Raw genomic sequence first — 18261 nt, 5'->3', positions numbered from 1 at the left:
AAGAACCACTGTTTCTTAATGCCCTGATCCCAGGAAAAGTTTCTTTGTGAACAATAAGTATTTTGAATCAACAAAAAACATGAAATTCATAAATGATCAGATTGTCTTCAGATGAACCCTGCCGTTCACATCCAGGGGGAAAAGGTTGGAAATCAAGTATTAAAAACTTATTGTACTTTACTCCCTTCACAGAAAAAACACTCTTTTAAATGTGATTTTTACACTTTTAATGAAGTCTTTGCAGTCATTACAGTATGAACCAGACGGACCCTTCGTGGTTTCTCTGGAGCTTTAGCAGAGTTTCAATCAGACGAGTCACATGATCACGCTCACTTCCTGTTCCAGGTCAGTTCAGTTCCTGCTTTAACGGACCTGAGAAAGGAAGCAGACGTATTAACAGAGAGCCGCTTCGCTCCGTGTGTCAGAGTCTGATCCTCACCTGCTCGTGAAGAAGGCGATGAGCGGGAACTGAGGGTCGTGTGTGTCCGTGAAGACGCTCTGGACGAAGAGGTTCGGCTCACAGCTGTGCTGCAGGTCCATCAATCCATCAATTAATCCATCCTCACAGCTCCATCAATCAATCCATTAATGCATCCATCCATCCATCAATCCATCCATCCATCCATCAGATATGAAACAAGCACATACTGCTAATAGCAATCATTCTGTATGCTCCATATCCAACATCATGAAGGACTGATTCAAATTATGTTTTTGCCATTTTATTGGTTTATTAGTTTTTGTAATTTTAGTGCTCAAAAAAGAAAAAACGAGAATTGTTTAAATGTTTTTATGTTGGTTTTAGTTCACATGGAAGACTGTTTTAACCTAAAAAAAAGTTTTAATCCAACATTTTTAATATTTTCCTCACAATTTAGAATTTCAGAATTGATATTTCACCATTCAGACTTCATTCTCAAAATTCTAAGATAAAGTCAGATAGATATTTGTGAAATCTAAAGATTTTTGGAATAAAAGAGAAATGTATAATTTTGACTCATAGTGTATTATTGTCTATTTCTGCGAGTCTTCAGCAGATGGTGTGAGGGTGCAGGGAGAGGACTTACGTTGAAGAAGCGGGCGACGTTGCCCTCTTTGGAAGCGTCCAGGTAGTAGAGCTGCTCGTGTGTGTGTGTGTGTGTGTGTGTGTGTCTGTGCAGCGAGTGTGTGCTGATCTCAACGCCGTGTCCGTTCGATTCGGTCAGTCTGGGCTTCTTACTGGCGACCTCCTCACACGCCTCGGTCCCTACGAACACACATACTGATCACACACACACACACACACACACACACACACACACACACTCTCACAGCTCTGGATGTGTGTGAGGTCTCACCGTTCTCACTGCAGTCCAGAGACGAGACGCTCAGCTGCTGCTGATCCTGAAACACAGTCACGCTCACTTCTACTTCACTCAAACCTCACCATTACATTTTGTTTTGTTGACACTACTGAAAGGTCAAAGGTCACTGACCTTGAGCGAAGCGAGTGGACTCTGATCGGAGGGTCTCTGGATCACGGGCACATACAGCGGTGGAGAGCAGTCCAGCGGCTCGCTGACCGTCTCCGTGGGTCCTGAGGGCAGCGTCCACTCCTCCACCACCTCCACCTCGTCATCAGACACGACCGGCTCTCCATCCGTCGGCTCCTCCACGCTCTGCTGCTGACGGAGAACCACGCCTGCGCACCGGACGACCGACTCGTGGATATTTTTATATAAATTTGTCAAAATCATTTCATTTTTACCAGAGCTGTCTCACTACTGAATTCTGCCCCCCACTGATTATATTTTATTTTATGAGCCTGGTGTGTGTCTGTATACCTGCGTAGATGCAGACGAAGGTCCCCTTGTCGAGGTCGTCTCTGCAGCGAACGGCCCAGCCGCGGTCCATCGTACGAAACACCTGCAGCCGGACGCGAAGACCCTTCTGAACCACGCGGTTCTGACAGCGGCTCCTCGGACAGCCGCACCACGGCCCGCACTCCAACACCCTGACAGGTCCGACAGATCAAGATCACACGAGATTAGACGGGTTAGGTGTCACATACCACGGTTCTGAGCCCGTAGAAAGATGATCACATGACATGATCAGGGTCCCGACTCACCCGGCTCTCAGGGGCGCTCTCAGTCTCTGGTGTGTGTACGCCTGCTGCTCTCCGGCTCTTCTGAGCGTCTGCTGAACGCAAGCGCAGCTCCGGGCGTCTGCGCAGCCGTCGGTGCAGTCGCAGCACACGGTGAAGAGCGGAGCGGCGCTCAGGAAGCAGCCGTGCGGCCAGCGCTCTTTCCTGTAGCGGAAGTCTTTGGGCCGAGTCCCGTCCAGCTCGTTGAACAGAGAGACGTGAATCGGCTCGATCCCGCGGCTGAGGTCGCGCTCGAACAGCGGCGCAGACGAGGACGGAGCTCGCGCCTGGTTCTCTGGAGAGACCTGCGGGTCGAAGCTGAAGTTGTCCGGATGCAGCACGCCGAGGCTCTCCGACTGCAGCAGGAACTCCAGAACCTCGATCAGAACAGATGTCATCATAAATCAGCAGCCATGTTGAATCATGTTTATATCTTAAAGGAACACTACACTTTCTTAAAAAAAAAAAAAAAAAAAAAGTTATTAAGTTATCTCCGGGTCTGGCGATAGCACTTTTAGCATAGCTTAGCATAGTTCATTGAATCCGATTAGACCAGTAGCATGGCGTTCAAAAATGACCCCAGAGTTGAGTAATTAAATAGGAAAAAATCTAATCCATACTAATAAAGGAAGTTTGCTGCCGTGACCACAGAAGTGATATCACGCAGCACCTGAAAACATTTAGATCCTCTTTCTTGAACAGGAAGTGAGAGTATAGTAGAGTTCCTGGTCATATCAGCCTAGAAAATCATAACTTCACCTTCTGCTGGTCTTAGTACACGATATAACCACAGAAGAGTCAAGTCTCAAATTTAGAAACTCTTTAGTCATTTTTGAACACAATGCTACTGGTCTAATTGGATTCAATGATCTATGCTAAGCTATGCTAACAGTGCAGACCCGGAGATCGACTGAATGGACTCAAAAATAAAACTCAAGTATAATTGAAGCGTATTTCCACAGAAAGCGGAGTGTTCCTTTAACTGTGGGGCTGTTTCTAACAGGAGGAAGGGGAAATGTGACATCGTTCTCTTTTCTGACAGCAGATATCAGTCTCTCAAAAGACTTTCTAACATACTTGTCCTCTCTTAAACCATACATGGATTAGTTTAACCTGAGCCTGGCTTTACCTCGTCCAGCGAGCGCAGGCTCCGTCCACACGGCGCTTTATAAAGCACGGCGGCGTCCGAGGCGTCCGGCTCGCAGTGGCGCTGGAAGCAGCACAGCATGGGCGCTCTCAGAGGGTTGTGACCCAGGAAGCGGTCAGCGTGGTCGGCCAGCCGCGGGACGCATGCGCAGCTGCAGTCGTGAGGATGATAGACCAGATGCACCGGAGACCTGGGCTCTTCAGAGCAGAAGCTCAGAGGAGAGCGCAGAAGCTCGGCTCGACCCGCTGCAGACGTCTGGCTGTGATCGGAGCTCGACTCGCCGTCCCTGCAGAGCCTGACACAAACACAGTGAAACCGGCCAGCGTTTAAAAAGTGGTTTGATAAGTGCTTACACTTTAAGTAAAATGTCAAAGCAGGGAAATAAAGCAGAGTGAGAACATAAGAGTGAAATAATGTTCAGAGTAACAGACACAAAATATACACATCTATGATAAAATCAAAACACACTCATTCTGAGCCGTACTTATAAAATATAGAAAAGAAAAAGGTTACTCTGGATCTTTTAAAAGTCTTTTAAGTGAATAGGAGTCACATCATGTTTTTAATCAAATGGAAAATATATTTAACATGATAACAATTTAATAAAAACAGTACGAGAGCTTTCTGAAACTCAGAGTCAAAGTGATTTGAAACACTTTGATCGGATCACGAATCGTGAATCATTTGATTCGGAACAGAACTTTTTGCTAATCATGAAAGCGCTAATTAAAATATATAACAGAACAGATTATATGATTATATTTACACTTATATATTATCTTGTATATTTATCTGGGGTAAAAGCTAGCGGTATTTAAAAATGACAATCGGTGTTTCTGAAATCGTATGTTTTATGAATCATTCACAGGAAGTGTAACAGTGTTCCCAAATTTAAGATCGTTCTGCTCTGTCTTTATAAACGAGGCGTCTCTTGAATCAAACACAAAGACTTCTTTGATCATTTCAGCTCAAACACAGCCAACGAAGAGTTCTCTGTGCTGCAGGAAGGGTTCAAACGAGGTCACTTCCTGTGTGCAATCTGACACCCATCAGTCTATGTTTGTGATTAAAGACGTGTTTCTGACAAATATAAAGACATATAAATGTATTTTCGTAATTATCTAGGAGTTCAGGAGCCTGTTTAAAGGCTGGAGAGTAGTTCTTAAACGTGGTTTATTCTTAAAATAAATGATAATGATAATAATGGCCGACCGTGAGCTGTCCGTCTCCACTCCGTTCCTCGGGTTCTCCGGAGAACACTGGGACTCTGATACGGTCACCTTCAGGATCTCTGGAACACAGACATGATATCATGGATCAGACATGATCTGAAAGACGAGCAGATTTATTGATGATCAGAACAAACCTTCATTAATCAGCACCTCCTGGATGCCTTCGCTCCTGAGCTCCGACTCCAGAACGATCTTCATGGCCTGAACATAATCTGAAACCAGCAGAAAAATCTGAAAACCTGGAATCTGAGGATACAAAAAAATCTAAATATTGAGAAAATGTCCTTTAAAGTCGTCCAAATGAAGTTCTCAGAAATACATATTACTAATCAGGAATTAGGTTTTAATATATTTAAAATGTAGAAAGTATTTTCATGGAACACGATCTTAATATCCTGAGTTTTGATATAAAAGAGAGATATATATTGTGCCTCATACAGTGTATTGCTGTCTATTTCTCTGATGAATGTTTGAAAAGTAAGACACATTTTTATTGAGCACTGAAAAAATTATTTATCTTGAAGAACAACTGAGACGCCAGACTCAACTAAACCCAGGACTTACGGATTTAGAAATAAAAGATTGTTAAGTGTGTGTGTGTGTGTGTGTGTGTGTGTGTGTCACCTCTGTCAGTAGCAGTGTGTGTGTGTGTGTGTGTGTGTGTGTGTGTGTGTGTGTGTGTGTGTGTGTCACCTCTGTCAGTAGCAGTGTTGTGTGTGTGTGTGTGTGTGTGTGTGTGTGTGTCACCTCTGTCAGTAGCAGTGTGTATTGTGTGTGTGTGTGTGTGTGTGTGTGTGTGTGTGTGTGTGTGTGTGTGTGTGTGTGTGTGTGTGTGTGTGTGTGTGTGTGTGTCACCTCTGTCAGTAGCAGTGTTGTGTGTGATGGAGTATCTTAATTGATTAAGTCTGTCCAGAAGGTCATCAAACACTTCCTCAACATCCACGTTCTCCCAGAATTCTCGGGCTTGCTCTGAAACACAGAATCATGTTCTGATCAGTGATCTCCTCACTCTCAGGTTTCTTCAGCAGATGTTGTTCTTCTAGAAGCTCCTTGATTCCTCTCAGGATCAGATCTTCAGGGTTCTCTCGTTCTTTAGAGTTAGTCTAAACTCATCTCCAGTGTTTGGTCATTATTCTTATTCTTCTGATCAAAGACTTCTCTCACAGATCTCTCTCACGGTGTTCAAACTCTTTCTAGAGCTGGTTTCTGTGGGATAAATGTCCTAATAAATAAATCTTACCGGTGATAAACTCCGTCATCTCGCTGCGAGCTTCAGAAATCAAACAAACACTCGACGAACGTCAAACAACTGCTCAGTTTCTCACAGAAACTCTGCTCAGAAACGTTATATGCCGATTATAACAAACATCACTGAAGTACTTTTAAAACTTACTCAAATATAATACTTAAACGACTTCACCGGAGTGAATGAAATAACGCGGCGTCAAAAAAAGAGCCATCCGCCTGTGTCCGAATCAAATGAATCATTCAATCGAACCGAAGCGTTTTGAATCACTCACACATTACAGAGAACCATAAACACGATTGATGCAAAATTTAAAGATTTAACAGTAATGAACTAATAAGTGTATTTTACTCCGAACGCGGTGTTTTGTTTGAACGAGGAATCACGTTACTAGAGGAGTCATTTGTTGGCGTACTGTCCGAGCGAACCGATTCGCTAGAATGAATCCTATGTTTTGGTTCCAGTAGAAGTCAAAAGTAATCGATTACAAATATCTCACAGTTATCGCGTCGGTGGTCTTTTCATGACTGTTGTCGACACAGTACGCCATCATTTTATCGTCGGTAATGTGAGGTTTGTGTATAAATATAAGTATTAAAGTAGTTTTCGATCCATCAGTGAATCGGTGTTCGTCTTTGTATGTCTGTGTGTAACAGCACACGTGAAACTAGCTGTAGTTTATTGTACATCATAAACACAGTAAACAGATTTCATGTTAAACACACATAACACATACGTATATGGCATCACGTGACGTGTTTTTGTAAATTATGTACTTCCGGTGAAGTTTTGTAACAGTGATTGAGCGCTTATTATGCGATTATTAACAGTGTGTGTGTGTGTGTGTGTGTGTGTGTGTGTGTGTGTGTGTGTTCACCGCATCGGATATCATTATTTACGGTAAGATCGACATCTCTTCAGTAATATTGTGTTTATGTAGTAAATGGTGTAGGACAATACTGTAGTAAATTTTTGAACGAATTACAGTTAAAGATATTAGCTGTTTATTACAGTAAAGCTGCATGAAACAGATCTAAAAAATAATGTGAACTGACTTAAATGACTGATTATTGACCCTACATTAATTTTATTTTAATTTTTAGAGCAGAATAGTAAGTGTAACATTTACACACCTTCAAAAATATTACCTTATCATGTTTTTGACTGTGTTTTAGTTTTAGTTTGTTGTATTTTGTGTGTGTGTGTGTGTGTGTGTGTGTGTGTGTGTGTGTGTGTGTGTGTGTGTGTGTGTGTGTGTGTGTGTCTGTGTGTGTGTGTGTGTGTGTGTGTGTGTGTGTGTGTGTGTGTGTGTGTGTGTGTGTGTGTGTGTGTGTGTGTGTGTGTGTGTGTGTGTGTGTGTGTGTGTGTGTGTCTGTGTGTGTGTGTGTGTGTGTATACAAAAAAGAAATGAAAAATAAAAGCACATAAAATGACTAATACTCATCAAATTAAATAAAAACTAAGTAGAAATATACAAAAAACAATAGAAATAATGAAAGCACACAAGAAAATGACAAAATTGAACGAAAACTAAACAGAAATATAAATCTTTAATAAAAAAGTAAAAGCTCATACAAAATTAATATTACTGACATAAAGTGTTATGAATACTAAACAAAAATATTAAAAACATGAATAAAGATGACCAAAGAAAATGAGAAAATTACTAAAATGACAATAAAATAGAAATATACAACAAACAGAAACTTATAAAAGTAATGCTAAAATAAAATGACAAGCTCATAACAAAAATACTAGAACTTCAATGAAACCTGACAAATAAAAGCTAATTCAACATATTAATAGAGTAAAGGTGTATAAATAGGACTGAAATCTATGTTGAACTCTACACTCTTTTATTTCTAGAGATCGTGTCGGAGCAGCTTTAGAGGATCAGGAAACACACGAGTCTCAAACATACATGTTTATGAGGGATGGGTATGATTTATGAAGATTAATGCTTTGATAACGCTTTATCTTTTGAGAGCGTCTTACAGAGCGAGGACGACTCGAAGGAGCGTGGATCACGGGGAGCTTCTTTTTTGGGTGAACTATTGCTTTAATATAAAAAGTTAGTAAGGCTTTATTTTAAGGTGTCCTTGTTACGTATTCTTTCTCTATAATAACAATAACTTATACATCATTACATGCAAGTAAATGTACAGAGACTCTGAAATAAACTGCTTCTAAAGAGTTGAAACAAACACAGTGTTTATCATTCAGTCATTTCTTCTTATGAGTATGATTTAATTAAATCAGCAAAGACACCGCTTGATAAAATAACATTTCATGGCTTTTATTCATTTTGATAAACACTAAATGGATCTGAAGACAAAAAAACGCTGAGTAAGATACGTCTTTTTTTTTCTGTGATGCTCCTCGATCGATTTTAACTTACATTTTTGGAAACACTGTATTTTAAGGCGTCTATAATATAAAGTAAGTACCTAGTAAGTACTTAGTAGTAGCCTTACATGAAACTAAGTGTACTTACCATGTGACTAAGTGATGAAGCAGTGTGTATCAGGCTGCTGCTGTTACACAGACACTTATTTAACCTAAAGAGCGTCAGACATGTATTCAGACTTTATATAACACAGATATAACTTCAGTCTCACAGACATGAGCTCCTTGAGATAAAGTGTGACAGCCGTTACATCTACAGCGGTACAAACTGGGTTTACCTGAGTGAGACGTATATCAGAAGTATATTTTAAGCACAACGGTTACTACTAAGTACCCTAATTAGGTGACTACTGTAAAATAAAGAGTTACCAATTTTTTGGTGGGAAACTTGAGTAAAGGTTTTTCAAAAATCACAGAAAGACTAGGATTAGAGGACTCATTTTCTGACCTAAAAAATGATAAATTCAGTTTTTCTCATTTGCTAAAATAAAATCTGTGAAAGCATTAAACAAGCACTATTTAAAAACCTCCGACTTAGTGCCGAAAATCAAGCGCTGCTTTCAAATCATGAAGAAAGTGATCAAACAACAGAAAACACGTTGATCAAAACATCTACATTTTTCCATCATTGTCTTTTGAAGAAGGAAAGCGTGTTTTCTGTCACTCGAGTTCATCAGAACAGACTGAGATCTGAACGAGATCTGTGTTCAGACCAGCGGTTTATTATCAGCTTCTTTTCAAAGTGCATTTAAATATAGTATAGAGTATATTTTATTGCTTTATTTAATTTTTATCACTTGTTATTCACATCTGTCGTCAATTTATCACATTTGTTATTCTTATCTATTTAAGAGTTCAAAATGATTTTATATTTTGTATATTTTGAAAAAATAAAACGTTTGGGATCAGGACGATTTTTAATGTTTATAAAGAAATCTCTTCTGTCATCAAGGATGCATTTATTAAATGAAGAAATACAGAACAAATACAAGACAAAACTGTAAAATAGTGAAGTATAAAATGTTTTCTGTTTGAATATACTTTAAAATCAAGCTAAAATCAGCATCATTCCTCCAGTCTTCAGTCACATGATCTTCAGAAATCATCAACACTTTTAATTAGCAAAGATTTGTTAAATTGATTTAAAAAATGACAGGACTTGTATTAGTTTCTATGAATACTTTTTATTAATAAAAGAATCAATAGATAAGTTATTTTAAATTGCAATAATAAAATGAATTAAAAATCACTTAGAAAATGTAGTATTTTTATTCAAATAAATACAGCTTTGATGAGCAGACGACTCAAAAATCTCACTGATTCCAAACTTTCTCAATAATTAGATTTCTTGCAACTTCAGGTTTAGACGAATATCATCCGATCCGAACAAACCAGACATCAGCAGAAAGATTATTTATTGCACTTTCAAATGATGTACACTTCTCAGTTTCAAAAGGTTGCCTCTTGTGAGTGGATTAAAGCTCTGCTAACCGAAGGAGACTCTAATGAGACGTGTTTGTTCTCCAGGATCCTCAGAGGAGCGTCTGAAGGTTCCTCGGGAGACTCTGGGAATCATCTGATCTGAGGATGAAGATGAGGATGAAGATGAGGATGTCATGTGTTTTCAGGAGAGAACTGTAACTCGTCTCAGACGAGAAGAACGTCTCAGATCAGCAGAGAAAACTGATCTGAATATAATCGACACAATCTCAGCTATAACTCACACACATCAACACTAATCTCACACACACACACACACACACACACACACACACACACACACACACACACACACACACACACACACACACACACAATCTATACTCACACACACACACACACACACACACACTCACCACACACACACACACACACACACACACACACACACACACACACACACACTCACACACACACACACACTCACACACACACACACACACACACACACACACACACACACACACACACACACTCACACACACACACACACACACACACACACCCACTCACACACACCCACTCACACACTCACTCACACACACACACACACACACACACACACTCACACACACACACACACACACACACACACACACACACTCACACACACTCACACACACTCACTCACACACACACACACACTCACACACACACACCCACTCACACACACACACACACACACACACACACTCACACACACACACACACACTCACTCACACACACACACACACACACACACACACACACACACACACTCACTCACACACACACACACACACACACACACACACACACACACACACACACACCCACTCACACACACACACACACACACACACACACACACACACACACACACTCACTCACACACACACACGCACACACACACACACACACACAGGAAAGCTGTCCTCAGATGTGGTTCCTGTGGAAGGCGCTCCTCTCGTCTCTTCACCTGAGTCTCTGTGACCTAGTTGCATGATTCTGTCATTAGAGCTGTGTCTGTTATAGATTGAGTAAATGATAATCATATAGCTGATGCTTCAAAGAAACGTGTTTGAAACCTGCTGAATGTGAACAGCTTGAAACATGTCAAATATTATCTTTGTCTTCGTCTTGTTTTTTAACCTCTGAACTTCAGGAGAATTAGGTGATATTCATGGTGTGTGTTAGTTAGAGGATGCTTCACAGACCGAGCCTAGACTTAATCAGGATTAGCTCATAGTTTAATTATATTTTAGTCTGAGACTAAGCCTTGACTAATACAGTGTGTAACTACGTAACTTTTAAATGATGCATTATAATATAACTTCAGTTTACTTCAGTATTATATTTAATTGTGAGTATAATGTGCACATTATTAAAAGATGTTCTGTAGTTTGGTGTGTGTCTATATTTCTGAGTGAGTCTGCTTCTCCGTGTCTTCGTGTGGATCAGCGTCTGATTTCTGTTTAAACCGCGCATCTCTCTGTGGTCTCAACAAACGAGACGCTGAAGTTCAGACGCTTCAGTAGCGTTAAGATCTAAAAGCTCGAGCTGATTTCAAGACGGAAACCACAGGGCTCTTATAGTTTTAAGTGAAGCTGAAGAAGCTGTACAGCGAGCAGTGTGTGTGTGATGAAGATGATTCATTACTGTGTTCTCAGACGAGGAACGCCGTTCATTCAGAGGAAACTTCTTACTTAAAGCAGGAGTCCACCTCAAGATGATGCTTCATGCTTCTTCAGAAACACGCTCGAAGAAGTTTTGAGAAACACTGGACCTCTTTAACATTCATTGTTTGGAGTTATCGTAAAACACACACACACACACACACACACACACACACACACACACACACACACTCACACACACACACACCACACACACACACACACACACACACACACACACACACACACACACACACACTCACACACACACACACACACACACACACACACACACACACACTCACACACACACACACACACACACACACACACACACACACACACACTCACACACACACACACACACACACACACACACACTCACACACACACACACACTCACACACACACACACACACACACACACACACACACACACACACACACACACACACACACACACACACACACACACACACACACACACACACACACACACACACACACACACACACACACACACACACACACACACACACACACACACACACACACACACACACACACACACACACACACACACTCACACACACACACACACACACACACACACACACACACACACTCACACACACTCACACACACACACACACACACACACACACACACACACACACACACACACACACACACACACACACACACACACACACACACACACACACACACACTCACACACACACACACACACACACACACACACACACACACACACACACACACACACACACACACACACACACACACACTCACACACACACACACACACACACACACACACACACACACACACACACACACACACACACACACACACACACTCACACACACACACACACACACACACACACACACACACACACACACACACACACACACACACACACACACACACACACACACACACACACACACACACACTCACACTCACACACACACACACACACACACACACACACACACACACACACACTCACACTCACACACACACACACTCACACACACACACACACACACACTACACACACACACACTCACACACACTCACACACACACACACACACACACACACACACACACACACACTCACACACACACTCACACACACACACACACACACACACACACACACACACACACACACACACACACACACACACACACACACACACACACACACACACACACACACACACACACACACACTCACACACACACACACTCACACACACACACACACACACACACACACACACTCACACACACACACACACACACACTCACACACACACACACTCACACACACACACACACACACACACACACACTCACACACACACACACACACACACACTCACACACACACACACACACACACTCACACACACACTCACACACACACACACACTCACACACACTCACACACACACACACTCACACACAACGGTTCAAATATGAATATAAAGTGTGATAAAGGTTTGAAGCGTCACGCGGGGAAGGGTTTCTGCTGGTTTTGAAGGTAAATTTAAGATTTAATATTTTTCTTTTAAAATGATACGGTCTTAAGCACTAAACTGAACGCAGCACACTGGATGTTCTGTAATTAGGAGAAAACACTATCAGCTTCTAACACATCTCTATTCATTTTGAATTCATTTCTACAACAACAACAAAAAGTTTATTAATTCTCCCAAACACTAGAATATGGGAATATCTTTTGATTCTTCCTCAGTGTTTTTCAAGATTTTTAAATCAAGATACAAAATTAAAAGATATGTTTTACAGAAATGTATCAAAAGAAGAACAAATATTTGCTAATTGACTTTATTTGTTGTTGTTTTAGGCTAGTTTGATTTAAAACAATTTCTAAGAAAACAATACTTCATGTCTTCACGTTCTCCAGTGAATGTTTCTTGAAAAAACTGAGGATTTTATTGACTTTCAGTGCATCCAGTATTTCTTTATTTCATGACTTTCTGTTCTGATTCAAGACCTGCAGAAACACTGAGTAAATGATGACAGAACTATAATTTCTGCATGAACTATTTCTTTAAACTTCTTAAGAGATATACTCTTTCTGAAATTCAAGCGCACCCAGGATTCTGAAAGAACTACATTTAACTAAAATTAGTGTCCACTACATAAACCTTGATCTGAGTCTAAATATTAAAGCGGTTTATGCTGAATTAAGAGCATAACCATGAAGAGCAGACAAATAACTGACAGGCAGTTCTGTTTGTCCTAAGCATCAGCTTAAACGTAATATTTGTGATCTCTGGTCTCCTTCTAGTTTGTGGAGATGAGGTTCTGAACGAGGTGTGTGTCAGTGGCTCCCTCTGCTGGTGGTTTCAGGAGATGCTTCAGTCACACACATTGTGCAATCTTCTGTCCGAACGCCCACCGTGTGTCCAGAACACAGCCCATGAGGTACGGACTTTGATCCTGGAGCTAAAACATCATGGAGTTCGACTTGAACATACTGAAGCTCTTCCACGCGATCCTGGCGCTCCTCGCCGTCCCAGCATGCTTTGGGCTTCCATCGGGTGAGTGCTGAGATCCTAAAAACAGAAAATCAGCCTGAGTCTGTGTTTGTGAGATCAGATGTGTGCCGTGTTTCTCATCCATGTTTACATTAAATGAGAGACTCGCTCAGCGCCTGCCTGATGCTTCCTCTTGGTCTGTTTCTTCATCATCTGAAGTCTTCCTCAGTAAGTCCGAGGCGAGCCGGGCGTTGACGCATCGAGTCCGACGAGCAAACTCCTTCCTGGAGGAGCTGAAGCTGGGCAATCTGGAGAGAGAGTGTCTCGAGGAGATCTGCTCTTATGAGGAGGCCAAGGAGATCTTCACCCTCCCTGAACAACTGGTGAGGAGAAGTTCACAGAGATCTGAATCGATTCAGAAAATACAGTCTCATCTCAGTCTTAATTCAGAGTCACTCTCAATTCAGATAAATCAGAATCAATTTAAATAATATAGTCTCAATTCAGTTCATTCAGAGTAAGCCTTAATTCAGAGTCACTCTCAATTCAGATAAATCAGAATGAATTCTGATCATTCACAGTAAGTCTTAATTCGGAGTCACTTTCAATTCAGATCATGCAGAATGAATTCAGATAATAGTCTCAGCTCAGATACTTCAGAGTAAGTCTTAAATCAGATAATTCACACTAAGCCTAAATTCAGAGTCACTCTCAATTCAGATAAATCAGAATCAAATCGGATAATACAGTCTTGCTTCAGATAATTCAGAGTGAGTCTCAATTCTGATTCTTCATAGCAAGTTTTAATACAGAATTAATTCAGATAATAGTCTTAGATAATAGTTAAGATCATTCAGAATCAGTCTCAGTTCAAAGTCTATTCATTCAGATTCAGTCTAAATTCAGATAATTCAGAACCAGTCTGACTTCACGTAATTCAAAGTAAGTTCACACAAGTCAATCTCAATTTAGACAATTCAGAGTCATTCTCAATCCATAGTCACTCTCCTTTGAGGTAATACAAAGTCAGCCTCTAATCAGCTCATTCAGAGCCAGTCATGACATTAAAGTTTTAGTTTGAATTTGAGACAAAATAACCAACAACAGAGCTGAAGGAAATCTAACAGGACTCTCGTGTTGTGTTTCAGGAAGATTTCTGGAGGAGATACACAGGTAAACCGGCGACTTCAAGTGAAGATTTAATTTCATTAATATGTAGACTCCAAAATACTTAAAAACTCTTGCATATGTTTTTCAAATGTTGCACATAAAGTTAAAGTAAGTTTAATTGAAACTGCATAGCAACGAGCTAACGACCCAGCAGAACTGACAGCCAGAGACACTGAGGCAGCACTAACTCCACTCAGTGTCCTCAGATCTTGTGTAACGGTGGTTTGCCTCTTCAGAGGTGGATCACTGTGAGTCGGGACCGTGTCGGAACGGAGCCATGTGCGTGGATCAGATCGACACATACATCTGCATCTGTCCGGTGAACTTCGAGGGGAGAAACTGTGACAAAGGTAACACACAATCATCTCAACACAACTCAGAGACCTGCAGAACGAGCATCTACTCACGTTAATCCTGTCCCACAGAAATATTTCCACCCACTTCTTACGGATGTTTGTACAGGAACGGTGGCTGCGAGCACTTCTGTGTAGAAATCAGCGTTTCGACTCATCGCTGTGATTGTGCTCCTGGATACACACTACACACAGACAACAGCAGCTGTGTGCCGCAGGGTCAGTCACGAACCATACTGCCTAGACTAGAAGTATGTCAGTGCGCATTATACAATGACACACTCGCACTGCGTCCAGTTATCTGCTCAGAAATAATGGTATAACATTTGCAATGTTAGCTTGTCTTTAAAAGTGTCTGAACGTTTTGAACTGTGACCTAATATATCAGGAAAAGTCAATGCCATTGTCACTGCTGATTAGAAATGGAGGGTCGAATCAAGCGCATTGCATTGTGGGATGCAGTGTGTCACACACTGTACTGTGGGTCTATATTGCACACATTGGTCATGCACACAAAAAATTCAAATACAGGGCATTTAATATGTTGCAGATGTTAGTATGTTTGTAGACCTATCTGAAATCACACACTACCTGAGCTCTTCATAGTATGAAATTTAGACATACTACATCTGCTGTCACATGTACAGTGTCAGTTGCATTGGTTAACTGCCATTTATAACTCCACTCCAGTGGCATCATGGGATAGTAAAATGTCCGCTAGATGCACACTGTAGAATCTCAACAGATGCAGCAGTCTGAGGCTTTTTCTCGTGTTGTTTTTCCTCTACTATATTATAGGGACACAAGGAGTGTCTCAGAGTTGATTCATATTTTGTGCTCCAGATATGTTTATGAATTTGGCAGATACTTTTATCCAAAGCAACGTACACTGCACTGAAGTTCATGCATGTCCTGGGAATCAAGCCCACAACCTTGGCACTGACCTTCTGATCTAGAGGAACGCTCTGGAGGAGGACTCTATAATCATTGTGTTTGTGCTTTAAAGCCATGGTGCTGTTGATGTAAACTCATGTTGTTTTTCTCATCGTGTGCTCAGATGATTTCCCGTGTGGAAGGCTGGTGTACAAGGGCGTTGGTCCGAGGATAGTGAAGGGTGACGTGTGTCCCAAAGGACAGTGTCCGTGGCAGGTGAGGGAATCAGATTCATTTCTCTGGACACTCTTACAGCTTACAAAATTTTGATGGCGTAAAGAGAAATGTTCAGTTTCCCAATGGAAAGGTTCCATAGATTTTTCATTTCCTTCAGAATCCATTTGTCCTTCAGATCTGGTCTCTCTGTGTGTTCGGTGTCTTCTCAGTCAGTGATTCTGTGCTTCTCCTCCACAGGCTTTACTAGAGCATGATAAACAGTATAAATGCGGTGCCATCATTCTAGACTCCCAGTGGATTCTCACCGCAGCTCACTGCATTTGGGAGAAGGATCCAAACCTTTTACAAGTAACAGTTGGTATGAAATGACTTGGTCAGGAACTACTGGGCTTCTTACTGGAGTTACTGCAATTGCAAGTTTGTCAAATTTTAGAACTGGGAGAAAACTGACATTCTCTTCTCGGCGAGGAGTTGTTCACATAACACAGGTTCTGTTGACGTTGAAGTGTAGAGTTCTGCATTTTGTCTTCTGCTGCAGGTGAACACATCCGTGAGAAAGACGAAGGAACTGAACAGACGAGGAAAGTGTCTAAAGTCTTCATCCACCCGCGGTACAACCACTCCAGCGCCGACAGCGACATCGCTCTGCTGCGTCTGCTCAGCCCCGTCAGGCTGGACGCCTTCGCCCTTCCCGTCTGCCTTCCTCCCGTTAACGGCACCTTCGGGCGCACCATCGGAGCCATTCGCATGTCCACGGTCAGTGGGTGGGGTCGCCTGGCGCAGTCCGGTCCGCCGTCACCGGTGCTTCAGCGGCTGGAGGTGCCCAGGGTCTCTTTAGACGAGTGCAAGGCTAAGTCGGGTCTGAAGGTGACCAGGAACATGCTGTGTGCCGGCTTCATCGAGGGCGGCCGGGACTCCTGTCAGGGGGACAGCGGAGGGCCACTGGTCACCCGCTACAAGAACACGTGGTTTCTGACGGGGATCGTGAGCTGGGGCAAGGGCTGCGCTCGTTCAGACGTCTACGGCATCTACACACGCGTGTCTGTGTTTGTGGACTGGATCATGAAGACTGTAGCTGCCGCATGAAGTCAAGAGTTCCTCAATGAAGGGTGACCACACGTGCCATTTTTCTATATTGCCTAAAATATCTCAGTTTTGCCTTTTTTCGCTTGTGCAGACCATTCTGTGTTTCACATCAGAATATTATGTACAATGCTCGCATGATCATTACCTTCAGGAAGCATGAATACAGGAAAACAAAACCAAAACAAATCCTGGCAAGGACGTGTATGGGGAAAATCACATGTATGGTCACCCTAATGAATGTTGTTAAAGGTGAAGTGTGTTAAAGACTTAAAGACTTAAACGAGTCGTTCAAACCAAACAATCTTTCAGTCATTTGTCCTGAAGACAGACACTGTATCCACTGCAGACTAGATAGCAGTCCTTGTGATCTCTATTGGTTTTTGACACAACTCGATTCAGCGACTGACACTTTGACGACATTGAACCGTTTGATCAGCTCGTCATGTCAAGCCAATCACGTGAGTTTGAGCTGGATTTATAATTTTCACCATATAGCATTGATGAGGAAACACAGGCACCGAAAAATCTGGTTATTTTTGCAATTCAGTTTGATGCACACTTCACCTTTAAAGATGCATAAAGGCAGATGTGAGTATAATAATGATGGCAGAACATGATGATATTTATGCCACATATCACTGGAAAATGCACATATATTAAGAGAAATAAACTCTTTGAAATGCTGCTGTGTGT

At 41.7% G+C, this 18261-nt stretch overlaps 2 protein-coding genes and 1 long non-coding RNA gene across 4 annotated transcripts; 2 read left to right on the top strand and 1 right to left on the bottom strand.

Annotated features, from left to right (window-relative positions):
* Window positions 1–212: 212 nt before the first annotated feature.
* setdb2 (SET domain bifurcated histone lysine methyltransferase 2) lies at window positions 213–5981 on the bottom strand. 2 transcript variants are annotated; one of them, XM_043248050.1, is made up of 12 exons: window positions 5742–5981; window positions 5357–5470; window positions 4636–4713; window positions 4482–4560; window positions 3252–3564; window positions 2108–2499; window positions 1824–1993; window positions 1476–1681; window positions 1338–1383; window positions 1068–1246; window positions 440–528; window positions 213–372 (listed from the first exon to the last, which is right to left on the bottom strand). In XM_043248050.1, the coding sequence occupies exons 1-12, from the start codon at window positions 5758–5760 to the stop codon at window positions 330–332; spliced, it is 1728 nt and encodes a 575-aa protein (XP_043103985.1). In that variant the 5' UTR covers window positions 5761–5981; the 3' UTR covers window positions 213–329. The 2 variants fall into 2 exon arrangements, with proteins under 2 accessions (XP_043103985.1, XP_043103993.1); XM_043248058.1 differs by lacking the exon at window positions 213–372 and adding an exon at window positions 616–647 and having other exon boundaries at window positions 445–549.
* A 497-nt stretch (window positions 5982–6478) lies between these two features.
* LOC122351916 lies at window positions 6479–9816 on the top strand. Its single transcript, XR_006251814.1, has 3 exons — window positions 6479–6647; window positions 7614–7818; window positions 9681–9816. It is a non-coding gene; the product is annotated as an uncharacterized LOC122351916 (long non-coding RNA).
* Window positions 9817–13753: 3937 nt separating this feature from the next.
* On the top strand, window positions 13754–18252 carry f7l (coagulation factor VII, like). The gene is made up of 8 exons (XM_043246746.1): window positions 13754–13912; window positions 14069–14232; window positions 14998–15022; window positions 15256–15369; window positions 15445–15591; window positions 16430–16521; window positions 16720–16840; window positions 17021–18252. Exons 1-8 carry the CDS (start codon window positions 13828–13830, stop codon window positions 17566–17568), a joined length of 1296 nt encoding a protein of 431 aa, XP_043102681.1. The 5' UTR covers window positions 13754–13827; the 3' UTR covers window positions 17569–18252.
* Window positions 18253–18261: the final 9 nt, after the last annotated feature.

The sequence above is a fragment of the Puntigrus tetrazona genome, chromosome 1, assembly GCF_018831695.1.
Source record: "Puntigrus tetrazona isolate hp1 chromosome 1, ASM1883169v1, whole genome shotgun sequence".
NCBI lineage: Eukaryota > Metazoa > Chordata > Actinopteri > Cypriniformes > Cyprinidae > Puntigrus > Puntigrus tetrazona.
Note: the sequence above shows the minus strand (reverse complement) of the source record. Positions and strands in the feature narration are given on the sequence as shown.

What these genes read in the sequence shown, in the direction of transcription:
- setdb2 (XM_043248050.1), bottom strand. An exon ending in GTGGAGACGGACAGCTCACG is followed by an intron (nt 3,565 to 4,481) that starts GTCGGCCATTAT and finishes TGTTTGTGTCAG; the next exon opens with GCTCTGCAGGGACGGCGAGT. An exon ending in TCTGGACTGCAGTGAGAACG is followed by an intron (nt 1,247 to 1,337) that starts GTGAGACCTCAC and finishes GTGTGTTCGTAG; the next exon opens with GGACCGAGGCGTGTGAGGAG.
- f7l (XM_043246746.1), top strand. Translation starts at nt 13,828, where the DNA reads ATGGAGTTCGACTTGAACATACTGAAGCTCTTCCACGCGATCCTGGCG. An exon ending in TTTCTGGAGGAGATACACAG is followed by an intron (nt 15,023 to 15,255) that starts GTAAACCGGCGA and finishes TTGCCTCTTCAG; the next exon opens with AGGTGGATCACTGTGAGTCG. An exon ending in CCTTTTACAAGTAACAGTTG is followed by an intron (nt 16,841 to 17,020) that starts GTATGAAATGAC and finishes CTTCTGCTGCAG; the next exon opens with GTGAACACATCCGTGAGAAA.